This window comes from Pan troglodytes, chromosome 6 (genome assembly GCF_028858775.2).
Source record: "Pan troglodytes isolate AG18354 chromosome 6, NHGRI_mPanTro3-v2.0_pri, whole genome shotgun sequence".
Lineage (NCBI taxonomy): Eukaryota > Metazoa > Chordata > Mammalia > Primates > Hominidae > Pan > Pan troglodytes.
The window spans coordinates 82,020,756-82,033,034 of NC_072404.2; the positions used below are offsets into that span (position 1 = coordinate 82,020,756).

The 12,279-nt window shown below is 53.5% G+C and overlaps 1 protein-coding gene across 4 annotated transcripts in view; it reads right to left on the reverse strand.

Moving 5' to 3' along the window:
• Positions 1–4,779: 4,779 nt before the first annotated feature.
• CLIP2 (CAP-Gly domain containing linker protein 2) overlaps positions 4,780–12,279 on the reverse strand; it is a 114,339-nt gene continuing 106,839 nt past the window's right edge. For 2 of the 4 annotated variants that reach the window (XM_531035.7, XM_001150007.6), the window contains 3 exons: positions 10,174–10,359; positions 9,162–9,224; positions 4,780–6,889 (listed from right to left, as the gene is read on the reverse strand). In XM_531035.7, the coding sequence (XP_531035.2) occupies positions 6,878–6,889; positions 9,162–9,224; positions 10,174–10,359 (261 nt within the window). In that variant the 3' untranslated portion in view covers positions 4,780–6,877. The remainder of the gene's footprint in view (positions 6,890–9,161; positions 9,225–10,173; positions 10,360–12,279) is intronic. The other 2 variants (XM_054655783.2, XM_009453299.5) reach the window with 1 other exon arrangement.

A 12,279-nucleotide genomic window follows, 5' to 3' on the forward strand; every position in this document is an offset into this window, starting at 1 on the left:
ATGGAGTCTTGCTCTGTCACCCAGGCTTGAGTGCAGTGGTGTGATCTCAGCTCACTGCAACCTCTGCCTCCTGGGTTCAAGTGACTGTCATGCCTCAGCCTCCCAAGTAGCGGGGATTACAGGCACCCGCCTCCATGCCCTGCTAATTTTTAAAAATATTTTTATAGAGAGACAAGATTTCACCATGTTGCCCAGGCTGGTCTCAAACCCCTAAGCTCAAGTGATTTGCCCGCCTCGCCCTCCCAAAGTGCTGGGATTATAGACTTGAGCCATGGTGACTGATCCGGCTAATTTTTAATATTTTGTAGAGATGAGGTCTCACTGTGTTGCCCAGACTGGTCATGAACTGCTGGGTTCAAGCAATCCTCCCCCACCTCAGCCTCCCAAAGTGCTGTCATTACAGGCATGAGCCACCGTGTCCAGCCTTTTCTTCTTTTTTTAAGTTTCCTTGTTAGTAGACAAGGATAGCTTTCTTTTTCTTTTTCTTTTTTTTGAGACAGAGTCTCATTCTGTCACCAGGCTGGAGTGCAGTGGTGCCATCTTGGCTCATTGCAACCTCGGCCTCCCAGGTTCAAGCGATAATCCTGCCTCAGCCTCCCTAGTAGCTGGGACTACAGGCGCCTGCCACCACGCCCATTAATTTTTGTACTTTTAGTAGAGACGGGGTTTCACTGTGTTGGCCAGGATAGTCTCGATCTCTTGACCTTGTGATCCGCCCGCCTCGGCCTCCCAAAGTGCTGGGATTACAGGCATGAGCCACAGCGCCTGGCTTCTTTTTCAGAAAGTATCTTAGTGAGGTGAAGGGCACATAACGTTAATTTAATCACTGCATAGAGGCCCTAGTACATTTACAATGTCATACAGCTACCATCTCTACCATTTCCTTCCTTTTTGTTGTTTTTTACTGTTTCTTGGTCAGGTGAATTCCAAAACATTTCCATCACGCGGTTCCTCCCCATTTTTTCCTTAGCCCTTGGCCTCCGGCAATCGGCAATCTGCCTGTTCTCCATGGATTCATCTTTGTGGATATTTCACATAAGTGCAATCATATAGTACGTGACTGTGTCTCCCTGTTTTCACTTAACAGGATGCTTTGGAGGTATATCCATGTTGTAGCAAATATCAGTGTTTCATTCTTTTTTTTTGGTGGGGGGGCGGACAGAATCTTGCTCTGTCGCCAGGCTGGAGTACAGTGGTGCAATCTCAGCTCACTGCAACTTCTGCCTCCTGGGTTCAAGTGATTCCACTGCCTCAGCCTCCCGAGTAGCTGGGACTACAGGCGTGCACCACCACGCGTGGCTAATTTTTTGTATTTTAGTAAAGATGAGTTTTCACCATGTTGGCCAGGATGGTCTCGATATTCTGACCTTGTGATCTGCCCGTCTCGGCCTCCCAAAGTGCTGGTGGCATGAGCCACTGCGGCCAGCCCATTCTATTTTTTTTTTTTTTGAGACGGAGTCTCGCTCTGTTGCCCAGGCTGGAGTGCAGTGGCGTGATCTTGGCTCCCTGTCACCTCTGCCTCCCAGGTTCAAGCGATTCTCCTGCCTCAGCTCCCTGAACAGCTGGGATTACAGACCCACACCACCAACCCAGCTAATTGTTTTGTACTTTTAGTAGAGATGGGGTTTCACCATGTTGGCCAGGCTGGTCTCGAACTCCTGACCTCAAGTGATTTGCCTGCCTCAGCCTCCCAAAGTGCTGGGATTACAGGTGTGAACCACCACGCCTGGCCGTTTCATTCCTTTTTATGGCCAAATAATGTTCCATTATATGGATAGACCACATTTGGTTTATCCATTTGTCTGTTGATTGGACATTTGTCTTATTTCCACTTTTTGGCTATTACAAATAATGCTGCTATGAACATGTGTGTACACAATTTTCTGTGGAAATGCTTTAATTTATCTTGAGTATATAGTTAGGAGTAAAACTTCTGGGTCATATGGTAATTCTGTGTTTAACATTTTGGGGCTGGGCATGGTGACTCATGCCTGTAATCCCAGCCCTTTGGGAAGGGTGAGGCGGGAGGATTGCTTGAGCCCAGGAATTTACAACCAGCCTGAGCAACAAACACAGTGAGACCCCTGTCTCTAAAAAAAAAAAAAAAAAAGTAAAAAAACATACTTTGAGGAACTGGTGCAGTGGCTCACGCCTGTAATCCCAGCACTTTGGGAGGCCAAGGTGGGTGGATCACTTGAGGTCAGGAGTTCAAAACCAGCCTGGCCAACAGGGCGAAACCCTGTCTCTACTAAAAATACAAAAATTAACTGGGTGTGGTGGCGCACACATGTAAGTAATCCCAACTACTTGGGAGGCTGAGACAGGAGAATCACTTGAACCTGGGAGGCAGAGGTTGCGGTGAGCCAAGATCGTGCCACTGGACTCCAGCCTGGGCGACAGAGTGAGACTCCGTCTTAAAAAACAAAACAAAACAAAACATATTTTGAAGAACTGCCAAACTTTTCTGAAGCAGCTGCCCCATTTTACATTCCCACCAGCAATATATGAGAGTTTAAATTTCTCTACATCCTTGTCAACACTTGCTACTATCTTTTAAAAAGTTTTAGGCCTCCTAGTGGGTATGAAGTGGCATCTCTTTGTGGTTGTGATTTGCATTTCCCTAATGACTCATGTTTTGAGCATCTTTTCATGTGTTATTGATCATTTGTACATCTTCTTTGGAGCAAGATGTATTCGAATCCTTTACCCATTTTGATTTTTTTATTTTTAGAGTTGGAGTCTCACTCTGTGGTCCAGGCTGGAGTGCAGTGGTGTGATCATGGCTCACTGCAGCCTCAAACTCCTGGGCTCAAGCGATCCTCCTGCCTCAGCTTCCCAAGGAATTGGAACTACAGGTGCATACCACCAAACCCAGGTAATTATTTATTTATTTATTTATTTATATTTATTTTTTATATTTTTTTGAGATGTAGTCTTGCTCCGTTGCCTAGGCTGGAATGCAGTGGCGCGATCCTGGCTCACTGCAAGCTCAGTCTCCCAGGTTCAAGCGATTCTCCTGCTTCAGTCTCCCAAGTAGCTGGGATTACAGGCGCACACTACCACGCCTGGCTAATTTTTGTATTTTTAGTAGAGACAGGGGTTTCACCATGTGGACCAGGCTAGTCTCAAAGTCCTGACCTCAGGTGATCTACCAGCCTCGGCCTTCCAAAGTGCTGGGATTACAGGCATGAGCTACCGTGCCCGGCTTTTTTTTTTTTTTTTTTAAAGAGACAACGTTCTTGGTATGCTACCTAGGCTGGTCTTGAACTCCTGGGCTCAAGTGATCCTCCCGCCTCGGCCTCCCAAAGTGCTGGGATTATAAGCATGAGCCACCTGGCCCAATGTTCGTTTTCTAGTTTGGGTCATTGTACTGCAGTTATGTGCGATGTTAATGTCAGGGGGAGCTGGGAATGTATGGGAATGCCACTATTTTTTGCAATTATTCTATAAGTCTAAAATGATCTCAAAATCAAAGAGTTAAAAAAGAGTTGGGCAGGCGCAATGGCTCATGCCTGTAATCCTAACACTTTGGGAGGCTGAGGTGAGAGGGTTGTTGGAGCCCAGGAGTTGGAGGCTGCAGTGAGCTATGATGGAGACTTTGCCTTCCAGCCTTGGTGACAGAGCAAGGCCCTATCTCTAAAAAAAACAAAAACAAAACAACAACAAAAAAAATGGCAGGTGCAGTGGCTCATGCCTATAACATCAGCACTTTGGGAGGCCGAGGCGGGCGTATCACTTGAGGTCCAGAGTTTGAGACCAGCCTGGCCAACATAGTGAAACCCGGTCTCTACTAAAGATACAAAAATTAGCTGGGTGTGGTGGCATGTGCCTGTAGTCCCAGCTACTCAGGAGGCTGAGGCACGAGAACTTGGGAGGTGGAAGTTGAATTGAGCTGAGAACGCGCCACTACACTCCAGCCTGGGCAACAGAGTGAAACCCTTGTCTCTGCAAAATAATAATAATAATTTTAAAGAACACATTTTGAGGAACTGATGTGGTGGCTGACTCCTGTAATCCCAGCACTTTGGGAGGCCGAGGTAGGCAGATCATTTGAGGTCAGTAATTCAACACCAGCCTGGCCAACATGGTGAAACCCCATCTCTACTAAAAATACAAAAATTAGCCAGGTGTGGTGGCACGCGCCTGTAGTCCCAGCTACTTGGGAGGCTGAGGAACGAGAATTGATTGAACCTGAAAGGCGGAGGTTGAAGTGAGCAGAGATCGTGACACTGCACTCCAGCCTGGGTGACAGAGTGAAACTCCATCTTGGGGAGAAAAAAAAAAATTCTCATTCTGTCTTCCAGCGGGGCAACCTCCACTTGAAAGCCTATTTGACCACAAAGTTTGCAACACGTCGTGCTGTTGATCTGATCTCCAGAAAGCCTGCTGCGGGAACCGGAATTTGCCCACTGAAGCTGGAAACCTCCTCGGACTCATCACACGTGTGTGAGCGGATCCATTACTGTTTCCATTGACTTTTTTTTTGCAGGTCTACTTATCCCTCCAGCAGGTTCAAATGTGAACCCAGGACCAGCCCTCTCTGGCAGCCTTTCTGGGTCTGTCCTCTGCCTGTCCTTGCTAAGGTGCCTCTCCTGGGACAAGGACAGCCCCAGATGTCTTCAGCTCCAGCCCCTCTGAGGCCGTGCCTACCTGGGAAGGAATGAGCTGGCAGAGGGCAGGATCGGGGGCCATCTCCTGGCACCAGGGTGCCCAAGAATTGGGAGAGATCGAAAAGCCCGGGGTCCCCACGGAGAGGAGGAGACAAGCCAACTGCCGGGGTCCTGGACCTGTCACAAGCTTTATTGTCCCGAGCACAGACTCGCCACACTTCAACAATTCCACTGTGGGGAGGGGAGGGGTGAGGGAAGGACCTGGGGAGGGGACATGGCTGAGCCACACCCGGGCGGCCACACGGGGCGGGCTGAGAGGCCCACGGAGGCAGAAACTCCCAAGGAAACCACTTCTTCGACACCCGTCACCAGGAGCCCACCTCCGGGGGCTCAGCTCCTCCCGGCACCCTGCTAGATGGACCTCTGGCTGTTAGTAGACTAATCGGTGCCCCTACCGATGGGGCAGAGCTGCCTGATTTTGCTAGAAAGAGCTGTATTTGACCCTGGGTTAGGCCACTAAAGCATCGCTTCTAGACGGCTGTTAATAGAACTGCATGCGAGAGCTACCGAAAGCCAACAGGGACTGGGAGGGGGGCCGGGGGGACTGACTGTGACTCCCCGATGGGCTGCATTTGGGCAGGAACGTGAGCGCCACCTACCTGTACCAGGTGGCACTCATGAGGGCGATCTGGGCCGTTCCTATGAATTGCACACGTGTCCTGTGCGTTACGGGAAAGCTGGGATGGGGCATCGGGCTTCTCCCTCTGGTCCGCTGATGGGGGAGGCCTCACAGGAAAACACTCCCTGAGCTGCCGGAGGGTGGGGCAGGGACCCCTGTGCTGATGCCGGGGTGCAAAGCTGTAAGCAACCTGTTGGTCCCCCAGCGGCGAGGTGGAGGCTGCAGGGCCAAGGCTGGCTTTTTCCACCACGCACAGGCCTGGGATAACTTAGCAGGCTTGAGGGGAAGATGGCAGGGCGAGGGGTTGGGGGAGCGCAGTTAGATTTCTCTTACCCCCAGCCCCCGTTAGGAGATGGGGCTGGAGACGCTCTGTGCAGGTGCCTGGCAAGACCAGGAAGGGATGCTCCATGTGGCAAACACACCCCTGAATGCCTGGCTGCGTGTACTTGGGTGTGTATACGCACCTCTAGGCTATAGGAACGTTTGCAGTATCTGTAGGCACGGTCCTGCCAGGCCTGGGTCTCAGTCCCAGAAACCAAGTATGTGTCTCTGTGTGGCCTGAGCGTGGTTCACAGCAAACGCCGCCACCCACACGGTCATGCGTGCACACGTGGTCCCTCTGAGTGTGTGTGTGTGTGTGTGAACGTGGTGTGTACATAAGGACCCGCTTAGCTGCATCTCCAGGTGGGTGCAGATATTTTGGAACATCTGGTCAACCCCAGGGGACACCGTATTACTGACCTTTGTCAAACCTGCCTAGAGCCTCCACTCTGAGCTGCCTCTGCCCTGGGCTCCGAGCCAGGGTTTGCCCAAGGTCACGGTGGGAGGTGAGGAGAGGGGCTTCCAAACCTTCATAATACTGTGTCTTTGGCCTTGGTGACATCTTCGGCCAGCAGCTTAGAGGTGTGTGTGTGTTGGTGTTGGTGGGCAGCGGGAGAAGGATCCCGTTCCCCTGCCCTCCGCCCCCGCCAACACCTTGAACCTGGGGGCCTCGCTGGGCAGGCAGGCTGGCTGAGGGGAGCTTGTACTACTGTTTGAAGAAGGTTCAGAAGGTGGGGACAAGAAGCCCTGGCGACTGCCTTGGCCTGGAAGTGGCTTCGGAAAAGGGGCCCCCACTTGGCTCTTAAAGACTGGATGCTCCCCCTTGGTGTCTGCATGGATAAACTTACCCCCCCCCTCAGCCCCCGCCGGCCCCTCTGGGGAGACCCGAGGGAGAATGGGCGGAAAAAGAGGACAGGGCCGCTAAGATGGTCCTCAGGGCAGCTCCTTCTGGACAGAGGGGCCTGGCCGGATCCCCTCTGCCTCCACCGACAAACTCCAGAAGCTGCTGGGCGTCCAGGCTGAAGGTCCCCGGGTCAGGCCGGGGCTGTACCGTTCACACTCTCTGTAGAAGGCTGGGCTTGAGGAAGCGTCCTTGTCTGGCGAGGGATCGGGGTGGGGGATTGTCCACGGCGGTGAGTACGTTATTGTTACAAACACTGTTTTGTCCCCAAAGTGACAGTCCCGGCTCCTGCCTGGAGGAGGTGCTGCCGGGCAGCCGCGTGGGGCTCTGGTGTGGACTGGGCCGCTCCACAGTATCCCCTCAGGATCAGTGCTTGTCCTAGAGAGAGTAAAGGGCATCATCAGCAAGGGTCTCAGAGAGCCTGGAGGGCCAGGCGGCCAGAGGGGAGTCAGGGAGGAAAGGAGTTGGGGCCGGGTGGGGGAGGAGCATAGAGGGAACTGCATGTGCCAAGGCCCTGAGGCAGGAAGTGTCTGCCTGCTGTGTGTTTGTGGCTGTGTGAGACAGCAGGTGGGGTGAGAGGTGCTGATGGGAAGCGGAGCCGAGGGGAAGAAGCAGGTTTTTTGTTTGTGTGTTTGTTTGTTTTAAGACGGAGTCTTGCTCTGTTGCCAGGCTGGAGTGCAGTGGTCTGATCTCAGCTCACTGCAACCTTCGACTCCCTGGTTCAAGCGATTCTCCTGCTTCAGCCTCCTGAGTAGCTGGGATAACAGGCACGCGCCACCACGCCCAGCTAATTTTTGTATTTTTAGTAGAGATGGGGTTTCACCATGTTGACCAGGATGGTCTTGATCTCCTGACCTCATGATCCACCCACCTCGGCCTCCCAAAGTTCTGGGATTACAGGCATGAGCCACTGCGCCCAGCCAGAAGCAGGTTTTACAAAGAGCCCTCAGTGCCTGTATGGGGCTGGATCTCTCTTTTTTTTTTTTTTTTTTTTTTTTGAGACAGTCTCACTGTTGCTCAGGCTAGAGTGCAGTGGCACGATCTTGGCTCACTGCAACCTCTGCTTCCCGGGTTCAAGCGATTCTCCTGCCTCAGCCTCCCGAGTAGCTGGGACTACAGGCATGTGCCACCACACCCAGATGATTTTTTTTTTTTTTGTATTTTTAGTAGAGATGGGGTTTCGCTATGTTGGCCAGGCTGGTCTCAAACTCCTGACCTCAAGTGATCCACCTGCCTCGGCCTCCTAAAGTGCTGGGATTATAGGTGTGAGCCACTGCACCTGGACAGTTTTCACATCTGTGAACTGGGATGACCCCATGTGCCTCGCAGGGTGGCCAGGAGAACAAGGCCAGGAGGACAAAATCATACTAACTCCTCTGAGGCTGGCTCTGCCCACATAACTCTGCCTGTGTCTGGAGCTTGGCAGATTCTGTGGCTGTGCTGCTCCTGTTTCTAGCGAGCATCTGTGCTCCAGGGATTCTGCAGTCAGAACTAGGTTCTCTCTCTTTCTGTGTTCTTCTTAGAGACAGGTTCTCACTTTATCACCAAGGCTGGAGTGCAGTGGCGCAATCCTAGCTCACTGCAGCCTCAAACTCCTGGGCTTGAGTGATCCTCCTGCCTTAGCCTCCTGAGTAGCTGAGGCTACAGGCGTGCGCAACCACACCTAGCTAATTTTTAAAATTTTTATTATTATTTTTTGAGACAGTTTTGTGCTTGTTGCCCAGGCTGGAGTGCAATGGTGCGATCTCGGCTCACTGCAACCTCCACCTGCCAGGTTCAAGCGATTCTCCTGCCTCAGCGTCCCGTGTAGCTGGGATTACAGGTGTGCGCCACCCTACCCAGCTAATTTTGTTTTTTTTTTTTTTTTTTTGGTTTTGTTTTTTTTTGAGATGGAGTCTCGCTCTGTTGCCCAGGCTGGAGTCCAGTGGCGCGATCTCGGCTCATTGCAAGCTCCGCCTTCCGGGTTCATGCCATTATCCTGCCTCAGCCTCCAGAGTAGCTGGAACTACAGGTGCCCGCCACCACGCCCAGCTAATTTTTTTTTGTATTTTTAGTAGAGATGGGGTTTCACCGTGGTAGCCAGGATGGTCTTGATCTCCTGACCTCGTGATCCGCCCGCCAGATGGAGTTTCACCATATTGGCCAGGCTGGTCTCAAATTCCTGACCTCAAGTGACCCACCGGCCTCGGCCTCCCAAAGTGTTGGGATTACAGACATGAGCCACTGTGCCCAGCCTTTTTAAATTTTTTTTTTTTTTTAATAGAGAGAGGGTCTCGCTATATTGTCCACCCTACCCGGCTAATTTTGTATTTTCAGTAGAGATGGAGTTTCACCATATTGGCCAGGCTGGTCTCAAACTCCTGGGCTCAAATGATCCTCCTGCCTTGGCCTCCCAAAGTGCTGGGGTTACAGGCGTGGGCCACTGCGCCCAACCTATAACTTTTTTAAGAAGGGAAGAAAACACAAATCAAAAAGAGCAGGGTGAATCTGGAATCAAGTTTGCCTGCAACAGCACCCTCCCTGAGGGACCCTACTGTAAAGCTTCTTGCAGAATGCATCTTTGTGTGTATTCTTAGTGACGTTTCAAGGATTTTCTCCAGAGAGGTCTGCCTGCACGGGAGGGACCTGGGAGGCCCGAGGCGCCCCTCACCTCTTGTTTCTGAGCTTTGTCCTGCTGGTGGATGCCGTTTGCAGAACCGGAATTGCCGATGGTCTGGAAGAGTCAGGGGAGACACTGAGCCAGGTGCACCAGGCAGCAGTTCCCGATTTTCCCACTAGATGGCGAGGTCTTCCCATGGGACCGTCTCAGGCTCCAAATTCCAACCCCTTCAGCCTGGGGCTCCCAGCACCCCCAAAGACCAAGCCTCTAGGGGTAAGGCTGCATCTTCCTTCTTAGTCTAAGCTCCTCAGGGCAAAGCCATGTGCCCTTTGAACTGGGGGTTCCAGAGGGCAGGGCTCCCTCCCCTTTCAGCTGGGTTCCCAGGACAGAGCTGCCTCCCGCTTCAGATCAGGGTTCCTGGGCCAGGGCTGCCTCCCATTTCTGATGGAGGTTCCTGGGACAGCGCCACCTCCCCCTTCAGACAGGGTTCCCGGGACAGAGCTGCCTCCCCCTTCAGACCAGGGTTTCCGGGACAGAGCTGCCTCCCTCTTCAGATCAAGGTTCCCAGGACAGAGATGCCTTCCCTTTCAGACTAGGGTTCCCAGGACAGAGCTGCCTCTCCCTTCAGATCAAGGTTCCTAGGACAGAAATGCCTCCCCCTTCAGACTAGGGTTCCCGGGACAGAGCTACCTCCCCCTTCAGACCGGGGGCTCCTGGGACAGAGCTGCCTCCCCCTTCACATCAGGGTTCCTGGGACAGAGCTGCCTCCCCCTTCAGACCAGGGGTTCCCAGGACAGAGCTACCTCCCCATTCAGACCCGGGTTCCTGAGACAGGGCTGCCTCCCCCTTCAGACTGGGGTTCCCAGGACAGAGCTGCCTCCTTCTTCAAACCAGGGTTTCTGGGACAGGGCTACCTCCCGCTTCAGACCAGGTTCCTGGGACGAGCTCCCTACCTCCTCGGACTGGGGTTTTAAAGACAAGGCTGCCTCCCGCATCAGACGGGGGCTCCGAGGACACTGCCCCGTGGCTTGCCTCCTGGTGGGCCCTGTCGGCCGCGGCTCACCTGGGCCTTGTCAGGGCAGCTCCTCATGGCCTCCATCAGCTTCTCCACCTGCTGAGCCTGGTCCAGCGCATCCCGCAGGGCGTCCTCCGTGCTCATCAGCTGGTGCTGCAGCCGCAGGAGCTCGGGCGCCGAGGACGGGTCGATGAGGGAGTAGCGCCTCTGATCCGACAGGGATTTCTCTTTGTCCTGGAAGTGGCAGGAGAGTGGAAGAGTACATGAGTGTGCGTGTGTGTGTTGGTGGGCGTCTCACCTCTAGGCAGGGAAGTCTTCCAGCCTCACTTTGTCTCTGGGTTCCAAGCCTGGGCATCACCCAGAGGTCCCTCAGGCCTCTGTGAGGTGCTCCATGGTCTCCAAGTGGGGAACCCAGGACCCCATCCCTCTTGACTTTTTTTTTTTTTTTTTGAGACAGAGTCTTGCTCTATCACCTAGGCTGGAGTGCAGTGGCGCGATCTTGGGTCTCTGCAAGCTCCGCCTCCCGGGTTCATGCCATTCTCCTGCCTCAGCCTCCTGAGTAGCTGGGAGGGGCCCACCACCACGCCCGGCTAATTTTTTCCTATTTTTAGTAGAGACGTGGTTTCACCGTGTTAGCCAGGATGGTCTCAATCTCCTGACCTCGTGATCCACCCGCCTCGGCTTCCCAAAGTGCTGGGATTACAGGCATGAGCCACTGCACCCAGCCTTGCCTTTAAAAATAATTAAAAAAAGAGACAGAGACCGAGCCTGGTGGCTCACGCCTGTAATCCCAGCACTTTGGGAGGCCGAGGCAGGCAGATCACCTGAGGTCAGGAGTTCGAGACCAGCCTGGTCAACATGGTAAAACCCCATTTCTACTAAAAGTACAAAAATTAGCAGGGTGTGGTGGCTCACATCTGTAGTCCCAGCTACTCTGGAGGCCTAGGCAGGAGAATCGCTTGAACCCGGGAGATGGAGGTTGCAGTGAGCCAAGATCATGCCACTGCACTCCAGCCTGGGCGACAGAGTGAGACTTGGTCCCCCCCCCCCAAAAAAAGACTGAGTCTCACTCTATTGTGCAGGCTGGAGTGCAGTGGTGCAATCACAGCTCATTACAGCCTCCAATTTCTGGGCTCAAGTGATCCTCCCACCTCAGCCTCCCGAGTAGCTGATACTACAGGGCATGCAACCACACTTGGCTAATTTTTAACTTTTTTTGTAGAGATGCGGTCTTGTTATGCGGTCCAGGCTGGTCTCGAACTCCTGACCTCAAGCCATCCTCCCAACTTGGCCTCCCAAAGCAGTGGGGTTATAGGCATGAGCCACCGCACCCAGCACCCTTCTTCTTACACTGCCCCCACCCAACTGTCTTATGAGTTTCCTCCTCTCCATAGTCACCCCCACCATGGCACCCAGAGCTGTACCTGCCCCAAGGCCCGCCAGCCTCCTCGCTCCTGCACAAACTCCATCCTTCAGCACTGCCCAGTCCTGCCTGCTCTGACCCTCCAAACTGCCTCCCAACAGAACCTCCATCCTGAAATCAAGAGGCTTCTACCCACCCACCAAGGCTTCCCAAGTTCTCCCGTGGACACAGTGCAGGGAGGTGATGAGACAAGAGGCTACCCTGGGGGCAGAGGCCGCCAGTTCCCAAGTAAACTTGACCAATCTGTGCCCCATGGGCACCAGTCTGAGCTCAGCACTGCCCATTCCTACAAGGCTCTAGGGAAGCCCCTGGGGGTATTCAAGACTCCCCAGTCCGTGCCAACCCCAGGGGCTTATCTTCTGTTGAGCCACAGGGACCACAGAGGGTGCAGCCACCAAACCCCTGCTAGCCAGATAGGCCAGGACTTGAAGGCCGGCAGGACTCAGTGACCCCCACAGCCACAGTCTGGGTGTGTGGCCAGAGTGATGCTCTTTATCCTGGAACCCTGAGGGCCAAGGGCCTACTCCCGGATATAGGGGGTCGGGGGCGCTGAGGCCCTCCCTCCAGCCTGTGAACCACCCCCTTGCCCAGGGCTGGGCCCTGCTCTCCTTCCATCACCTCTACAGTGGCTGAGCCCAATGTCTGGGCAGGAGGGTGGTGGGGGGCTTCAGGACAGCTTTCCCAGGCAAGGGCCTGTCCTCCTGGACCCCACGCCCTCCGTATCGTGACGT